This window comes from Oryza brachyantha, chromosome 9, assembly GCF_000231095.2.
Source record: "Oryza brachyantha chromosome 9, ObraRS2, whole genome shotgun sequence".
Taxonomy (NCBI): domain Eukaryota; kingdom Viridiplantae; phylum Streptophyta; class Magnoliopsida; order Poales; family Poaceae; genus Oryza; species Oryza brachyantha.
Window position 1 is genome coordinate 10,252,820 of NC_023171.2, and position 19,367 is coordinate 10,272,186.

The 19,367-nt window shown below is 43.3% G+C and overlaps 2 protein-coding genes and 1 pseudogene across 2 annotated transcripts; all 3 read left to right on the forward strand.

The window, feature by feature from the left end:
• Nucleotides 1–4,111: 4,111 nt before the first annotated feature.
• On the forward strand, nt 4,112–6,714 carry LOC102703646 (trimethyltridecatetraene synthase-like). Its single transcript, XM_006664986.2, has 2 exons — nt 4,112–5,062; nt 5,800–6,714. The coding sequence occupies exons 1-2, from the start codon at nt 4,118–4,120 to the stop codon at nt 6,430–6,432; spliced, it is 1,578 nt and encodes a 525-aa protein (XP_006665049.1). The 5' UTR covers nt 4,112–4,117; the 3' UTR covers nt 6,433–6,714.
• Nucleotides 6,715–9,558: 2,844 nt separating this feature from the next.
• Nucleotides 9,559–11,365, forward strand: LOC102703927 (annotated as a pseudogene).
• A 2,959-nt stretch (nt 11,366–14,324) lies between these two features.
• Nucleotides 14,325–18,933, forward strand: LOC102722047 (keratin-associated protein 4-6-like). The gene is made up of 5 exons (XM_015840882.2): nt 14,325–14,658; nt 15,869–15,927; nt 17,331–17,375; nt 17,455–17,499; nt 17,829–18,933. Exons 1-5 carry the CDS (start codon nt 14,527–14,529, stop codon nt 18,676–18,678), a joined length of 1,131 nt encoding a protein of 376 aa, XP_015696368.2. The 5' UTR covers nt 14,325–14,526; the 3' UTR covers nt 18,679–18,933.
• Nucleotides 18,934–19,367: the final 434 nt, after the last annotated feature.

The following is a 19,367-nucleotide window of genomic DNA, read 5'->3' on the forward strand; positions in this document are numbered from 1 at the left end:
ATGCACGCTGCATGTCCAATCAATGTTAGTATTTGTCGATGCTCTATTGTAAAAATGGTTATCCGATTCATCAGATCGTCACATGAGCGACACGATCGAGGAATTAATCACCGTAGTTTTTGTTATGACAAGTTCGTTATTATACCCCTCTCTCGTCAAAAAACACCACTAATCTCCAAGCAGGACATTTTATATCTCTTGGTACCAAACACTTCTTAAAAAACTGTTTAATACACCGGCCTGTAATAAGTTTGGGCCGAGTAGAGTGCAGCCTGTGACTATTTTTGCCGGTGGATCACCGAATGGGCCGTATGCAATAATTTTAGTAGAGTAATAAAAATCCCCTCCCTCGCCAGCCGATCAATGCACTAGGAAGACCAGTCTCGATGTATAGTTTTATCCCATACTCTTCAACAGTGACACATCAGAGTTTTTAGTTAAGTTCGATGGATGAAATAACCTCTCTCAATGCACAGGTTTATCTGATAGTTTCATAGGCTAGCCACAACATTAAATCTTTGCATGAGGTTATGATCAAGTGTGCCATATAAATTATGAAGTCATTTGTATATAACACGATATACATTCAGTTTCTCCACACCGTGTCGCAAAAAATCACATCCAGATGAAACTTTTCGCTCTCAGTGTCATTTCATTGGAGTTTCATCGGCTTGGAAACCACACCCATAGCGTTTCATCCGGATGAAATACCCATAAAACAGATATGCCATCCCTCCTATTAATGCATTGCCACATAATTCATTTTGCTAATGCCACCGCTATTAAATGTGGATAAAACTAACACTGAGACTATCATAGAGAAAACAAATCCATGAGTCCCCTCCCTCACCTCCCCCCCCCCCCCCCCCCATCGTCCTCTCTCACCACCACCGCCCTCTTGCTCAGTACCTATCACCACTACCTTTGCTCCCCTCCCTAGTGTGACAATGGCGGTCTAGGTAGCGAACAATCGTGCACGGTGACTTTTAAACTTTTACGGTGACTTTCAAACTTTTATATGTATAAACTTTGTACATATAAATATTCTACCGAGAGATTTTATACGTCCCAATTTTATGTGTACACATTTGTTCTATGGAGAGACTTTATATGCATAAATTGTTTATAGAGATAGAATTTATATGTTAAATTTTACACACACAATTATTCCGTAGAGAGAGTATATATCTAGAGTAAAGTATTTATATAGATATATTTTATACATGAAAACTTTATATTCATAAATTTTATACATATAAATATTCTACATATATATATATTTATTATAGAAACATTTTCAAATGAGTTTGAAATAGATTTATGAAAAACAGATAAAGAAAAGGCCTGTCAGGTTCATGTGGCTAGGCGTAGCACAACATGTACCACATGAACCACACATTGTTTTCCAATTTGTGTGCTTGAGAGGTGGGCAAACGTTTATTTATCATGCTTCCTAGTGTGACAATGGTGAAAGGCCTCGCGGGCACACCGTATCCAACGACAGTTGGTGCCCAGTGGTTCTCAGGACCTCTAGATTAAGGTGAGGCAAATGTTATCGTTAGTGCTGGTGGGTGGATCTAGGAGAGCTAGGTCATCCATGGTCACAATGAATGCATGAGGCAATGATTGAGGAGGCGGATCTCACAAAGGGTAGTGCTCTACGACGGGGGTAAAGGGGTAGGGGTGGTGGAGAAGGATGCGGATCTCACAGGCAGACAACAACAGTGATGGTGTACAACTCAGGGGAGGTGGCTCGGGCTGGACGGTGGATCTAACTGTGAGGTGTATGGGGTGGAACACATAGAGGCCATTCCATCGGATCTGTTGCTGATAGTGAGTGAATATTTTTTTATTATGATTTTTCAATTTGGCATACTTGGAAGGGGATTACCTTGACAATCTTTATTCATGTTCTTGATCTCGTTGATTTGTGATGAATTCATCTTATGTTCATGCGAAGTTTCTATGTAGATCGTTCTGTTCATGGGAAGGGCATTGTTGTTTCTTTTGTTCATGTCTTGCACAAGCAGGTTTCCTAAGATTTCCACTTGGGAAAATTTTATTTTCACTTATGGATGTGTTAGGAGGCCAGCCTTTGGTTGTGTTGTCGAATAGAGATTCGACTACGATATTTCAGAATGTAAGGTTCGACTTATTCTAAAGTATAAGTGAGATAGTAGCAATGAGAAGGATACGGGGACTTTATACAAGTTTGGGATCCTTGAGGATGAATAATAACACTATTCCTTTCAGCCAGAACTAGAATTGTCTTTATACGTATTTGGCGAGAACCACAACAAATACAAGACGGGGGCTTGTGTTTGTCTTGGAACTTGATACCCTCCTCTTCTGGGAGGCATTTGTATTTATACCAAGAGATACCCTTTTCTCTAAATAAGCAGCATAGAATACTTAGATAATATGACTAGTCAGGTTATGTTGTATCCAAATTAGACTAGTTATCTTTCCTTATCCAAGCAAGATTTCCTTCCTTTATCGTACATTTTCTAAAGTATTATGATACATATTCGTATTCAATAGGGTAGGTGGTATTCTCTGGACGCGTTACCATAGGAGTATTGAATATATCATATGTATAACACTTGTAACACTAACATGTTACATGTTATAGCTTGGTGGGTATGACCGCCTACAAAAATCTATTTTGGCCGACTGCATAAGCTCTTTTTTTATGAAAAGCTGCTATACATTATAAATTGCAACATAACCCGGTTTTAATAGTTGTTTCCGTAATTTTAGTATCCATATACATCTAATTAGTTTTTATATCTCTATCTAACTTGGTGCTCTACCTGTAAAAAAAATATGAGAACCACAACGAAAACCGGATTACGTATTTACGTTGATGTTATAGGTTATTTCGGCCTGTTTTAGTTGTTGAAGAGTGCACAAACAAGTTATTTTAATAGTTGAGAAGTGGGTATTTTTATATAAACCCAACTGTGTTACATGTACTTTCTAACATACTGCATGATCATTACTCTTTTTATACAGGCGACTAGGCGAGAGAGGATAACCATTACAAATTGACCGAAGATTGCATTCCATCTAGTCATTTTTCATTAGACGTTGGGTGTATTAAACCTTATTCTGCCAGCGTTAAATATAAAGATCTATCTAGATTCTAGAGAGAGTAGTTCTTTTATGGCAAGTGCAACTAGAACACCGAACGCACACACAAACATGCCAATCGATCACGGATGCTGCATTTGCAGCCACTGCCCAACCACGCCTGACATGTCGCATGCTGGTAATTAACTTGACTATATTAGTTAAATTAACAGTGTACGTAGAAACCAACGTACGTCATCGTGTCAACCTAATCTCGTCTGGGGCCATTAATAAAGAAATGGAGCGCGCATCGATCTGATTGTCTCGGTTGGCGAATTAACATCTTTTATTTGCAACGCATAATGTTGGCACGCTTGATATAGTACACTAGCTTGTTAACGCGAAGGGTTTTTTTTACTGTACTTAAAAAATAGAGATTTGTTTCAGTCCAATAAAAAGTATCTCGAGGTATCGGTACTAAATTATTTCCTACCATTGAGTCTACCTGAGTAGGATATACATTGTTTGATCCAACGATAAGAAACAATTTGATATCGTGAGGTATCGGTATCTCGAGTTACTTTTTGTTGAATTAAAGCAAATCTCCTCTAAAAAATATCTCGAGATATCAAAAATTTTAGTATAAAATTATGATACCTCAAGTTATTTTGTCTTAAGGTATCAAAATTTTATAAAAAATATGATATCTTCTCAATTTTTTAGAGTTTTACTCTCATCATTCCTTTTGTACCTACCAAATCATTTCTCACCATTGAATGTAGCTAAGTAGAATGTGCACTGTTAAATCTAACGATTAAAAATGATTTGGTACTGCGAGGCATCAGTATCTCGAGTTAAAAAAAGATATGATTTAAACTCATTTTTTTAAGGACAATAAAAAAGCTCCAACGTGAAACACGCAACATCTTCGTCAACTCAACTTTCACCACACCTCGTGCCACCTATAAATAGCTCCAGCCGCAGTTCCAGTCCTCTTCACCAGCTCGATCAAGATACCTTTCTCCATCAAGATACCTTTCTCCAGATGGAGCTACCGCCATGGGCGTCCTTGCTCTTGCTCACCGGCGTCACACTTGCCACCATCCTCTTTCTTGCAGCAACACTGTCGAGGCGCGGCGGCCGCCGTGCGTCGTACAACCTCCCGCCAGGGCCTAGGCCATGGCCGATCATCGGCAACCTCCACCTCGTCGGCGCGCTCCCACACCGCTCCATCCACGCGCTCTCGGAGCGGTACGGGCCCCTGATGCACCTCAGGTTCGGGTCCCAGCACGTCGTCGTCGGGTCGTCCGCCGAGCTGGCCAGGTTCTTCCTCAAGACCCACGACGCCGTGTTCGCCGACCGGCCCAGGACCGCCGCCGGGAAGTACACCACCTACAACTACAGCGACATGACGTGGTCTCCCTACGGCGCGTACTGGCGCCAGGCGCGCAAGATCTGCCTCACGGAGCTCTTCAGCGCCAGGCGGATCGACTCGTACGAGCACATCCGCTCCGACGAGACGCGCGCGCTGCTCCGCGGCCTGAACGCGGCGGCGGCGTCCGGGCGGCGCGCGGTGAGGCTCAAGGAGCACCTGTCGACGGCGAGCCTGAACCTGATCTCCCGGATGGTGCTGGGCAGGAAGTACCTGGAGGGCGGCGAGGTGGTCCACAGGGGGGAAGTGGTGACCACGCCGGAGCAGTTCAGGTGGATGATCGACGAGCTCTTCTTGCTCAACGGCGTGCTCAACATCGGCGACTCCATCCCGTGGCTGAACTTTCTGGACCTGCAAGGGTACATTCGGCGGATGAAGAAGCTAAGCAAGATGTTCGATCGGTTCCTGGAACATGTGTTGGACGAGCATGAAACCCGGCGGCATCACGAGGGGGAGGCGTTCGTGGCGAGGGACTTGGTCGACGTGCTGCTGAAGGTCGCCGATGATCCTTGCCTGCAGGTCGAGTTCACCCGGGACAGCGTCAAGGCATTCACTCAGGTAAGTGATATCTATACTTCTCTCTTTAATAAAATCATATTAATCTATTTTATATTTTCTTATAACTATAATAATTAATTAATTATATACTAATATATTACTACGTTTTCTCCACTAAATAATTAACACCTAGCCAAACACGACCTTAAAAAATATAGTGAAAGGTCTAAAATATCCCTCCTTAATGTAATTGGTGAATGGTGATCAACTAGGAATGGGGATACGTGGGGACGTGGGGTAAAGATCTCGAAGGCCAGTGTGCAGCAATGGGGCTCACCAGGGGCAGTGTGGACTAATGGAGTAAAAATCGCATTTTACATGTTCTATGCAGTTATAATTGGGACAATATTTGCAAACAAGAAATTTATATCAAATAGACTAAAAAATACAGTATAAAATTTATAAACTTTAAATTTTCTATTTTACCTCTCCTCTCGTACTCTATCTTCCCATGTCACGCATCACACATGTATTTAATCTCATGAATAATGGTGCAACAAGATACCCGAGGAAGTAACAAAGAGCTCCTTGGTTGCAACATCATAAATCTCAGCACAATCGTATGGACCAAAATCTACCAGGATCTGAACGAAAATATGGCAACATAATTGTAGCAAAATGGAGAATTCACAATGATTTACCATAGAAGATCCTTTATTTTTCATCAAAATATTAAGTTGCTTTGTTGTTTCTTTACTCACCCATCAATCTGATATCGTACATCTGCGCGCATGCAGGACCTTATTGCGGGAGGCACCGAGAGCTCAGCAATGACCATAGAGTGGGCCATCTCAGAGCTCCTCAAGAAGCCAGAGGTGTTCAATAAGGCCACAGAAGAGCTAGACCGTGTCATCGGACGTGGTCGTTGGGTCACTGAGAAGGACATTCCGAGCCTTCTCTACATCGACGCTATTCTAAAAGAGACCATGCGCATGCATCCTGTTGCACCCATGCTTACACCTCGAATGTCCCGCATGGACACATCCTACAATGGCTATGACATCCCTGCTGGCTCACGTGTTCTTGTTAGCACGTGGTCCATCGGTCGTGACCCAAAGTTGTGGGACTCACCAGAGGAGTTCATGCCAGAGAGATTCGTTGATAGTAAGATTGACATAAAGGGGCAAGACTTTAAGTTGTTGCCATTTGGATCTGGTCGACGAATGTGTCCTGGCTACAGTCTTGGATTGAAAGTGATTCAGGTGAGCCTTGCCAACCTGCTGCATGGATTCTCGTGGAGGCTACCTGATGGCATGACAAGGGAACAACTAAGCATGGAGGAAATATTTGGTTTGTCGATGCCACGCAAGTTCCCGCTTGAGGTTGTCGTCGAACCCAAGCTTCCTGTCCACCTCTATACAGATGCTTGATACCTTTGACGAGTATGTATGCATTGTGTGCCCCTTTTTAGTACTGTAGGTGTTGCTTCCGTTGTGGTCCAATAAGCTTAATGTGTAGGTGGCGCTACTTATGCATCATGTGATGCCTTTTTAGAGTTGAGTCAATAATATGCTTGATATAAGTTGTTATGAATTCTTAGCATGTGATACACAAGATATATTAACTAGTACCGGTGTATACCTTTTTTAGGATGAGGGAAAACCCCATATCAGATAATTTTTATTGTTCATTGTAATTTTGCTCTTATCTAATACCAGGCACATGTCAACTCTAGTACCAGATTAAAAAAACACCCTCAACTTTTAGAACCACTTACCTACTATATGGTTATCATGTAGCCATCTAGTCAGTAAAGAAGACAAGAGGTCAATTAGACTCGTATATCATTTAGTTTGTCAATGGAGCTCACCATGTTCTTCCTTTGCCATGTCTCCTCATCCTTCCCATTGGCAGAGGGAGCATGGTTCATGGGGTACATCTGCACAAGGGGTGAAAGCGACCACGGAAATTCTCAATCTACCATCTATCATTTCCAAAAATTACTAGCCAAAGGAAACATAACTGATTTGGTGGAAACGATAAACAGAAAATGGTGAATAATATAGAAATGGTTTTGCTATTTACTGACTATTTTATCGGTAAATGCTAATGTTCCAGTAATTATAGTTTATGAATACCAAAAAATACATTTTTTTCACAAGTCTTATGCCCAGCCCCAAAACCCAACTGCTCACTATGAATCTTATTCCCACAGTGACAACGGCAAAATCCATAAGACCACAGGCCAGAACTTAAATATCTCATTTTCTATTTGCTTTCTTTTCTATTTGTGTATCTCATTTTATCGTGGTTTAGGGATCTACCTATCGCTTAAATATCACTAAATTGTCAAACTTATTATCAATTTAATATGTTTGTAGTTCATTTCCCAAAATAAAATACCAGTTTGGAGTCTTCCATACTGACATGCATGTTTTCGATCGAATAATTTCATTTCCGATAACAATATTTTTAATATTGTTTTCATTGTCAAATTACCGTTTCCGATTCCATTTTCAAGAAATAATATAGATATGAAAATGGTTTGGCTGTTTATCGACCGTTTTCATTCTCATTCTGCACATAGATGATGATTGTTGTTATTGTCATTGTAAGTTATAATTATATGACATATACTTAGAGCAGTATAATAGCAGACTATAAGCCAGTTATAAGTATATTTTAAGGTGATAAGAGAGGAGAGAGAAGAGCAGCAGACTATAGATTTTTAGCTAACTGTAACACGGACTTCAAGACACATGCGTATACGACGGGTGAGACTGGATATTAATCGTGTAGTATATGACTATTATATGTATTGACTATTAGGAGCAAGTATAATAGCAGGCTACAAGCTGGCTAAATACTTAAGGGGAGGAGAGAGAGAAGTAGTAGGCTGTAATCTTATAGCCAGCTTGGACACAAGAACCAATAAATTATGTGGGAGTGACATATGAGTTCTGCATTGATGATAAAGAGTGGATGGACTAAAATAAGACTATAAGAACCCTTATAGCTAGCTTGTTGGCTATATTATTAGCCTTATAGCTAGCTTGTTGGCTATATTATTAGCCTTGCTCTAAGTTGGTTATAGATCTTCTGTTTTGCGTTAATACTGACACATGCAATTGATGTTTGGTGAGTTCGATCGGACGATGTCATGTTCCAGAGTACATATTATGCATTTATGTGTCGGCTGTCTGACGACACGTACTATACGGCTGCGTAGCTACTCTTTGGAACACACAGCAATATTGCAGCTTCTTTTACGTGCGTCGTCGTCTCAAAGAAATAATGACTATATGAACAAGTCAGGCAGAATCTGGTACAAAATAGATATCTGAAAACTTGGAAGGTGTTTAGCGGTGAAATAAAAAATTTTGTACGTCACATCAGACATTTGACCAGAGGTCGAAATGAGTTTTTAGACACGAATAAAAAAACAAATTTCACGGCTAGCCCGCAAAACCACGAGATAAATTTTTTGAGCCTAATTAATCCATCATTAGCGCAGGTAGGTTACTGTAGCACTTATGACTAATCACGTACTAACTAGGCTCAAAAGATTCGTCTTACGATTTCTCACGTAACTGTGTAATTAGTTTTTTATTTTATTTATATTTAATAATCTATTTAGGTGTCCAAAGAAATTGAATGCAGTGATATATAAAGTACGCTTAGCATCATTAGCATTAATATAATGCTAATAAGTTCTTGTCCGAGGTGGCATGGATTTGCCACCTCACCGGACCTTGGCACCAATTGGAGTGGTCCGGACATATGTTTTATGTAAAAGGTGCGTGGAGGCTACAACAATAACGAAGATCGGTTGTATTATTTTGGTGATTGAAGATGAAAAATTATCTAATTTTTTATAGCTATTTAGTGATATAAATAATAAAATTAACTATTTATATATTAAAAGGTTGAAAATTTACTCTAAAAAGTTAAGATAATAAACTTCTATATAGAAACTAAAAAAATTATATAGTGTTTGGCTATTCTAGAAGCGTGCATATAAAAGTCAACAAAAAAAAATTGCGAATAAACTGTCTAAAAGAACACAGCAGTGTGGCGGTACGTAGAGCCCTTTGGCTTTTCACCCACAAGTATAGGTTTGAATCTTCCATTATAATTTTATTATTTCTTCCTACTTATTCTCCACTTGACTACTTTCTCTTCTAATTTTCTCCTTTCGAAATTTACATGATAATAGCCGTATGTAAACATGATAGAGCATGTTTTTAGAAATATTTAGGAAAAAAATCATCTAATTTGGAGTTCATATGAGTAAGATAACTAGTTTCAAAATTTTTAAATTTTTTGAATTTTATTTTCGCATACGACTTCTTAAATATCCCGTATGGAAAAAAATGATTTTTTTCATGTGGGCGTTTAAGTGAGCCTTATGCAAAAATAAACTCATTTTTGCGTGCGACCTCTTAAGAGGTCTGTATGAAAAAATCAATTTTTTATACGGACCACTTAAACAGCCGTATGAAAAATAATTCACGATTTTTGCAGACTTTATTGGTTATGGTCTGTTTGTAAAAATCATGAGGACTCGTAAAATAATTACTTTTAGTAGTGGTAGTGGCCGTGAGTACAGCCTCCCGTCGGGGCCTTGTCCATGGCCGATCATATCGGAAACCTCAACCTCATGGGCTCCGTCCCTCACCGCTCCATCCACAAGCTCTCGGAGCGGTACGGCGCACTGATGCACCTCAGGTTCGGTTCCTTCCCCGGCCGTCGTGGTCAGCTCGTCGGTCGAGATGACCAAGTTCTTTCTCAAGACCCCACGACGCGGTGTTTGCCGACCGGCCCAAGACCGCCGCCGGCAAGTGCACAACCTACAAACTACGGCGACATCACGTGGTCTCCCCTACGGCGCGTACTGGCGCCAGGCGCGCAAGATGTGCCTCGCCGAGCTCGTCAGCGCCAGGCGGCTCGAGTCGTACGAGTTCATCCGCAGCTAGCGAGGAGACGCGCGCGCTGCTCCGCGATCTCCGCGCGGCGTCCGGGCGCGTGGTGACGCTCGACTGCGAGCCTGAACATGTATCTCGCGCATGGTGCTGGGCAGGAATTACCTGGAGCGCGACGTGGTCCACATGGGGAGGCTGGTGACGACGCCGGAGCAGTTCAGGTGGATGCTCGACGAGCTTTTCCTGCTCAACGGCGTGCTCAACATTGGCGATTGGAGCCCGTGGTTGGGCTGGCTGGACCTGCAGGGGTATGTTCGGAGGATGAAGAAGCTTAGAAAGATGTTTGATCGGTTCCTGGAATATGTGTTGGACGAGCATGAAAACCGGCAGCATCACAAGGGAGAGCGCTTCGAGGCGAAGGACATGGTGGACTTGCTTCTATGTCGCCGGCGATCCTTGCCTAGAGGTCAAATTCAGCCGGGATAGCGTCAAGGCATTCACCCAGGTAACTGAGTCAACACTCATAGCGTAATACTTATTTTGGGGAGAACAGAAAGTAGCGTGCAGAATGGATTATAATAGTATCATCATATACAACCGTGCACTATATTTTGACTTCATCGACAAACAGTCAAACACCCACTCGGTCCTAACTCCTAAATATTAATCCGATTAACTCCTCAACCAGCTAATTAAATGTGTGCAGAGTACAGGGCAAGCAATTTTAGTATTTTATAGCACATTAAAATTTTCATTAAGAAAAAAAAATACTTACGTCCCCATGCAAAATGTTTACTATAGTTCCCTGATTCAGAAGTCCAACGTTGCTCATCTTGACGTGTAGGACCTCATTGCTGGTGGCACGGAGAGCTCAGCTGCAGTTACTGTGGAGTGGGCCATCGCGGAGCTTCTCAGGATGCCAAAGGTGTTCGCCAAGGCAACCGAGGAGTTGGACCGTGTCATCAGCCATGGCCGCTGGGTCACCGAGAAGGACATCCCGAGCCTCCCCTATATCAACGCCATTGTAAAAGAGACCATGCGGATGCACCCGGTTGGACCTATGCTACAAAGCTTCAATTTATCCGATCCATGTGAATATGTTAAAATAAAATTATCAACCGCTAGATCAAGACATTGCTTAGCTGCATTTCATGGCTACCCCTTCCCCCTTCTTTTCAACTCTCCTCTAACAAATATACACCATCTTTCCCTACTAACTCTAAACTTTAATTGTATATTGATAAATTTAATAAATCACACGGCAATGGAACATATTTTCGAGTAGTCAGTCGTATATAGCTACTCCGGCAATAATACGTTTATCTGGATCGATGATCCTTCACCAGGTGGCGATTGCGAGAGGAGACCAAAAATTAGCCGTTCTGTACACACGGGTACAAAAACCCTGGCGTCGACCGGCGAGGCCCACAAGCCCATGTGAATCCCCCCTGCCGCGCGCGACGTGCAGCTGCAAAACTGCCGGCCCTGGCCAGCCCGTTCCCCGGTCAGTGAAGGGCCCATCTTGCACGCTCCTGTGTGGCCAGTCCACGTCGGCAGGGGCCCAAGCACAACAGACGGCTCCATCCTCGCAATGGGCCCCATCCATCGCCCCAGCTGGGCCCAGATTCCCCAGGTGACGTTCCGGCCTGTCGCGGGCCAACGGTACAGTTGAATGTTGGCGCGTCGTCCCCACCCTCCTCTCCTCGCTCGGTTTAACTACGGAGCAAGCAGCATCAAGTGAGCAAATTAAACTACACCGCCACGGGCACGTCCTCGGAGCCACAATTTTATGCTGCGACGAACTTGGTGTGTGCGTGCTGTTTGCAGAAGGGAAGTTCGCCGTCTGCCGTGCTGAGCCTGAGCTGAACACTGGCCGGCTGCATGGTCAGTGCGTGACAACAGTTAGTGGTACCTTTTTACGCATACTACATGTAGCAGCGGCTGCCGCATCAGGCGTACGCGTAGGCAGTAGGCAGCGGCTGCAGTGGAAGAGAGAGGCTTGCATTAATAACTAGGCTTGTCCGTTCCAAGCCGGACTGGTCGGGTACACGGGAGTTTTGTTCAACGGGCCGTTCCACCGTAACTCCGCCGTGTGGGGTGACGCGATCACGTGCGGGCGGCCCACGGTACGGGGGCGTCGCTGACCGCCGGGCCCACCAATCCAGAGAGGCACTGCGCTGCGCTGCCCGTCTCGCCCGCTGGCGCTGGCACGGCACACCGATCCGTCGCGGTCGCGGCCGCGGTATCACGGCTGACGCGGACGTGTCACCGAGGCTGGCTTTGCTTGTCGCCTGGCGGACGCCGGCCGGCCGGGCCGCCGTCGTCTCGTCGCCTACCTCCGGGTCGCGTCCCTGTCAAAGCAACAACCGCCGCCCCCCCGCCCCCCCCCCCCCCCCCCCCCCCCCCAACACCATCCCGTCGTCTCGTCGCCTACCTCCGGGCTGCTGCCGCCAATTTATCCCCCTTGGCCCTTGCTGCTTCCCCTATCGTACCGACGTACGTACCCACCGGCTCGGGATATGATGCGCCGTATCTCGGGCAGCGCACCGGAGTCACGCTCGGGCAAGTGTACGTGCTGTCTCAGGACGCAGCAGTCAATGTGGAGTTGGTACGACGAGGCACCGTGTTACGATGAAAAAGGGCGGTGCTGTGGTGCTACCGCTTGCCAACCTCCCTGTCTTCGCACGTCAGGTTTGCTCGACCTTTACTCATGGCATGGTATAATAGCAGGCTATAATAGTGAAATATAAGCTAGTTATAAATATATTTTAATGAGATAAGAGAAAAGAAAAAGAAAAGTAGTACAATACTAATTTTTAGCTAGCTGTAGCACAGACTCTAAAACACAGTGTGTGTATGATATGTGATACCATATATATTAATGTTTTTTATGTGACTATTGTATTAATTGACTACTAGATTGACTATATATGAATTAAACCTAGTAGTTGGTTATACTATTGAACTTGCACTAAGTCAAAATTTAGGAGGTGTTTAGATTGAGAAAATTTTTGGGAGAAGTGTCGTGTCAAATGTTTGACCGAATGTCGGAAGGGGTTTTCGGACGCGAATGAAAAAACGAATTTCACGGCTAGCCTGGAAACCATGAGACGAATCTTTTGAGCTTAATTAACCCGTCATTACCACATATTGGTTACTGTAGCACTTATGGCTAATCATGGACTAATTAGACTCAAAAGATTCGTCTTAACATTTCATCCGTAACTGTGCAATTATTTTTTTTCATCTGTGTTTAATGCTTTATTTAAGTGTCCAAAAATTTGATGTGATGTTTTTGAAAAAAAAAGTTTAGGAAGTAAACAAGGCCTTAGCTATTTTGGACCAAAAACGTACTTTAACATTTTTCTTTATCACACTCTTCAAGCCATCGCAATGGCCAAATTACTTTCCTCACTAACTAAGTTTGGTCAGCCTACCCTACTTACCATTCACTTGTCAAATGGAGAGGGAGAGAAAGACAACGAGAAAATGATATGATATCATAGACTAGAAAAAGAGAAAATGGATAGAGAAACTGTTGGCGTAAAAAAAATTGAATTGCCAAATGAAATGGAAAATCGCTAAATAGATATTTGGATAGTTAAATTCGAAAAGGCTATTAGAGATGCCCTTAGTTTCTAATTTTTTCTTAAAAACATCACATCAAATATTTGAATACATAAATAGAGCATTAAATATTGATTAAAAAACTAATTGCACGGTTAAGAAAAAATCATGAGATGAATCTTTTGAGTCTATTAATCTATGATTAGCCATAAGTGTTATAGTAGCTCACATGTGCTAACAATGAATTAATTATGTTCAAAATATTCGCCTCGGGCTATGAAATTGATTTTTTATTCCTGTTTTAAAAACATCATTTGATATCTAGTCAAAAGTTTTACGAGACGCCTAAATTTTTTTTCCGTGGACTAAACATGACCTGAGGGAGAGTATTCGTGCGTAGTTTTTGCCTGGCCAAACAAAATTGACGAACCATGGAAGTCATCCATGGTATTTGCCCTGTTTCATCCGGTGCCAGTTTGAATTATATGCTCCAGCATTCCATGCCAGGATCGGCTTTGCATGGTCTGAGAATTAATGGCCCCATGCCGGGCTGACACCGGGGCCCACGCAGCCATTATCCATCCCTCGAGCCGGGCCGGCCACAGCGGATCCAACGTAGGCCTGGGCCCACTCCACAGTGGCACAAATCCCCCATCCATTAAACCCCACCCCCTCTCTCTCTCCCTCTCTCCAAACCCCACGACGCACGCCGTCTTCTCCTCCCCCGCCATTATTGCCCGCGCAGACGCAGGCCACCGCTCCGTCGTCTCCTCCTCCTCCTCGCCGTCGCGCACGGGCGGGAAGCGCGCCGTGCCGCTGCTCGACCCGCCTCGTACGCCAGCTTGCTCCCCCACCACCCGCTGCTGTGTCCACTGCCCCCCCCCCCCTTGCCTGCCGCGGCGATTTATACCACCACCCTCTGCCCGCCCCGACTCCATCACGCCTCCCTTCTGCTGCTGCTGCTGCTGCTAATGAGTGAAGGCGAGGCGTGGCTCTGATCGAGTTCGCGTGGTACGTACGTATACGCGTGAGGGGATGAGGGAAGAGGCGGTGGCGGTGATGGAGGCGCCGAGGCCCAAGTCGCCGCCGAGGTACCCGGACCTGTGCGGCCGCCGGCGGATGCAGCTGGAGGTGCAGATCCTGAACCGCGAGATCACGTTCCTCAAGGTGAGTCAGCCGCCGCCACCGCTGCGGCTGCGTTTCTCTCTCTCGCTCGTAATTCTCGGAGCCCGAGCTCTACTTGCTTCGTCTTCCTTTGACTTTTACTGATTCATTTTCTTTTTTAAAACGGAGATCCGATTCGCCGCGCATTTTTCAAAATTCAAGTGTAGAGTGGCGGAGTAGTAGTAGGCTGCTGTGAAGCGTAATGGCGTTGTTAATTTCTAGGGTCGGGGGCTGCATGCTGCAGCTAGTGTTAAATTTAGTACTCCTACTACTGCGCTTCCGTTCCGAGGCGAAGGTGAATCGCGGCGCCAACAATCCGAGGCGAGGCAAGCTTGGCCTCTTTGGGCGTGGCGCCATGGATGTTCTTCCCCTGTCGTCGTTTGGTTGGGCACCTCGCTGGAGAAAAGAAGAACGTGGGTATGGGCAACTGATCTGAGTGGCCTTGTCAGTCTCATCAGTGGAGTAGAGTAGTACGTGTCTGTCTCTGCTCTCTCCTCGTGTACGCTGGGCATGCAGACGGCATGGCCAGCCAGGCTTCGCCATCAGGGCTTTAGATTTTGTACTCCTACTACTGCGCAATGGGTGGTGCCGACGTTAGATTTTGAGCCTTTTGATGTTGAGAGATTTTGTGTTTTTGGCACTGTGCTGTGCTTTCAAGGGGCAAAGATTTCAGAAGCTCTTCAGAAATCGGAGAAGTTCTTTACGAGTAGTATAATCAAATGCGCTTTAGGCATCTTTTTATCTCTTCTTTCAAGTCAATCGATGCTTTGGAACCCGATCTCGCTTTTCAGCAACATCAAGTTAGTAGTAGTACTACTACAAAATAAAGTAGGGATCTTTATGAGGCCATTCGTACTGTTTTCGACTAGTACTACAGTGTACAGACTTTGATTATTGGGTTTTTAAGTTGGATTTGGTACAAGTAACAACATTAATTTAATTTTTAGTTCTGCAAGTGTGTCTTTTAACATGAAAGAATCCAACTCCATTTAAAAGTTGGGCCTTTTTTTCGGTTGGGTGCATGGTCACTCAGTCCGTAGCACTGAATGATCAGAAAATTCTTGGTCATTTATCTCCTTTTAAGTGCATAGTCTGCTTTCAACAGCGGGGAAATATTCTGTGGGTTTGTTTCTATCTCAGGAAGGAAATTCATGGGGTTGCATGTAATACGGGAAGAGAACAATATTGGTCTGACAGAAAGCTCGTTTTGTAGGATGAACTTCACTTCCTTGAAGGGGCTCAACCGGTTTCTCGTTCCGGATGCATTAAAGAGTATGCACTACTGTCCTTCCTGCATTCCGGATCTTACCTTTTTAATGTTTTTAAATAAATATTTGAAGACCTCGTGTTATCTACTGTCTTCTGCTCTGTTTTATCAAGGTTGATTTCATTTTCCCCGTGAGAAAATTTTGTTACAGTACTCCCTCCGTCAAAAAATAAGTGCAATCTTCATTTGAACTAGAATGTTGTCACTCTCATCTTTTCACTTTTGTTTATGTTTATAAGCCTAATTTAAATTTGAAGTTGACTTTAGAGTTTTTTATCTAATTTTATTTTTTAGACTTTGCTTTTAGATTACTAAAAACATGTATATAAAATTTTTACTCATAAATTATTTTTCATTTGTAAATATGTCGTTTGACTTTTTTTTTAAAAAAAACAATAAGGACATGTACTTATTATGCGATGAAGGGAGTGGTATTTTATATCCAAGTTATAAAAATGGTGATGCGTACAAAATCTTATTGCACTATCATGTAGTAATTTATTCCTCTTAGTGGTCACCATATCTCAAAATTCCTTGGGTTCGAAAAAAAAAAAAGTGACACTGAAGTCACGTTTGAAATGCGTATGTACTTGTACCATTACATGAAGTCCTCAAACTATTGTCCTTATTATCAAACGACCCCACCTGCATCACAACGTTCATTGTGATGGTGTCTGTATCTCTGTCTCAGTTCTTATCTTGTGGCCCACCGGTCCAACAATTTGAGTATTCCAGGGTCTAGCCTTACGTTTTTGGTGGAAGTTTGAAAAAAAAAACTGAACCATACATGTTGGTTACCCCTTTTTCTACAATTACTAAAATGTTGTCTTTTGTTTGAGCTCCATATTACAGTCCATAGTAATGAGTTTTGTTCTTTTGTGTCTACTGGTTCTTACTATGTAATGTGCATAAATTATTATTCAATTCGAGAAAATGAAAGCAGATTTTTGTCAAGTAATGTGTTAAGTTAGGTTAACATTATATACCTATTTTTTGTGCTGGAATTATTAAATATTTCTGTTCTAAAACATAAGTATTTCTAGGTTGTTTAGCATAGACCAAGGAGATGTCAAAACATTTCCTTTTAGTCACATCAATTGTCAGTTTTTGAATTTTGAATTGATTAAATTTCCCTTTTAAGCATTTGATTGGCTCTAGAATCATTGGAATAATTAAAATTATGGGAATGGGTGCAGAAATGTTTATATTGTGATATAAAATTTGAATCAGTTTGGAACATAGGGAGTAAGTCAATTTTATATTTGAAATTGTGATTGCTTAACTTGCACGAAACATAATTCTAGTGAAAGCAAATATAAATGTTTGGGCATTGGACTATGCATTGTATTAATTGCTATAAGCTATCTCCTTTTACAGGTTGCTAATGTCCTCTTACATTGCTTGTCAGGATAAATGAGTTTGTTGGTACGAAACACGACCCACTAATACCAGCGTATGGCCTCTAAACTTCCAGTTTTAAGCATGCTCGCTGTTTATTACAGGTTATGACCTTTTTTTCCCCTCTTTTCCAGAAAGAAAAGGAGGCACAGATCTTGCCGTCTTTTTCGGTGGATCAGGTATGTTTTGTTCCAATATACTTTGCTCACATCGACTGAGAGCAATAATATTCCAATATTTATAAATGTTTTACGTTTGATTCAACTTTCAGCACTGTTGGATCTGAAAGTTTGAAATCACCCTCAAGTCCCTTTGTGGATAAAAGTGAATAATCAAACAGTTTTTATATATTTCTGTCTGGAGGACCGGAAATAATATTGACACATTTAAAAACGAAACTGATAGTCTTTTACATTTCTGTTTCTTTGATGAAATTACATATACAAACAATAATCTGTACTACTACAAAATTGAGCTTACACAATAAGTATATTTGATTTTCCTGCAGGTCAAAATTGTGCATTTGCATTTCATGTTTTTGCTGCTGTTGCCCGTGTTCACCCAAGTGCAAAAGGCCAAAGTGCTTCGATTGTTCTCGCAGCTCCTGCTGCGATGAGCCGTGCTGTAAGCAAAACTGCAGTGCGTGCTGTCCCGAGCCATGCTGCAGCCCAGACTGCTGCTCGTGCTCATGCTGTAGTCCAAACTGCAGTTGCTGCAAGACCCCTCCATGCTGCAAGCCAAGCTGCTCGTGCTCCTGTCCAAGCTGCAGCTCATGTTGCGACACACCGTGCTGCAAACCGAGCTGGAGCTGCTTCAAGATCTCTCCATGCTTCAAGTCTCTGTGCAGCTGCTTCAAGGTCCCTTCATGCTTCAAATCCGAGTGCAACTGCTTCACCCCAAACTGCTGCACCTGCACCCTCCCAAGCTGCCGTTGCAAGGGCTGTGGCCTTCCAAGCTGCGGCGGTTGCAACGGCTGCAGCCCGTGCTCCACCAGCTGCTGCGACTGCAAGCCAAGCTGCTGCAGCAGCAGCTGCTGCTCCGGCTGCTTCAGCCTCTTCAAATGCTCATCGTGCACCGGCTGCTGCTCGAGCCTGTGCAGCTGCAAGTGCCCCTGCACGACGCAGTGCTTCAACTGCCAGTCATCGTGCTGCAAGGGGAAGCCTTCCTGCTGCAGGTGCCAGTCGTCCTGCTGCGAGGGCCAGCCTTCCTGCTGCAAAGGCGACTGCTGCTGCAGCCTTCCGAGGCTTTCATGCCCTGAATGCTCCTGTGGGTGCGTCTGGTCTTGCAAAAACTGTACAGAGGGTTGCCGATGCCCGCGGTGCCGTAACCCGTGCTGTCTCGGTGGATGCTTATGTTAATCTAGACCCGCTTTTTAGTTGGTTGGGTTTTTTTTTTTTTGTAGACTGTAGTTGTTACGAGTAGCTTTCAGGCTTTTGATCAAGTTAAAAACTTTGATAAATATATGTTGTTTATCCTGTAAAGAAATGGTGAGTTCATGCCTGGTATTCCATGTCAAAAGACGAGGTTGAGGTGCAAACAGGGAATTAGTGATCACGTTTTACATACAACTACAAGAAGGCTTGTAATATAACTTGATCAGTAATGTTATGAAACATGCAAGGAAGAGGTGGCGAGGTCCAATTGGCTGCTATTTTGCCCATGAGGTACGTGACGTCATGGGAGGACTTGTGCTGCGAAACGACTAGGACACACGGGTCCCACCTGTCATTTAGTTAGCCCCATGCGAGTTCAACATTTAGTTAGCCCTATGCGAGTTCAACGCATTTATTTGGTGATTTTTTATTTATAGTTTTTATTAAAGAATAAAATTATATTTATATTTGAAAATACAAAACTAGACCTTCACCACCTAGCTAGTGAGCGATATATATAAAAAATGTCCTTAACTGATGAGATATCTGACGTGTTAAGTGCCATTGACGATCGTTGGACGACGACCAACGGTGCTTGCCACATTTACAGGTGGTCCCTTAGCACTCACCTACTAGGTGATTTAACCGAAGAACGGGGTCATCCGCATAATATT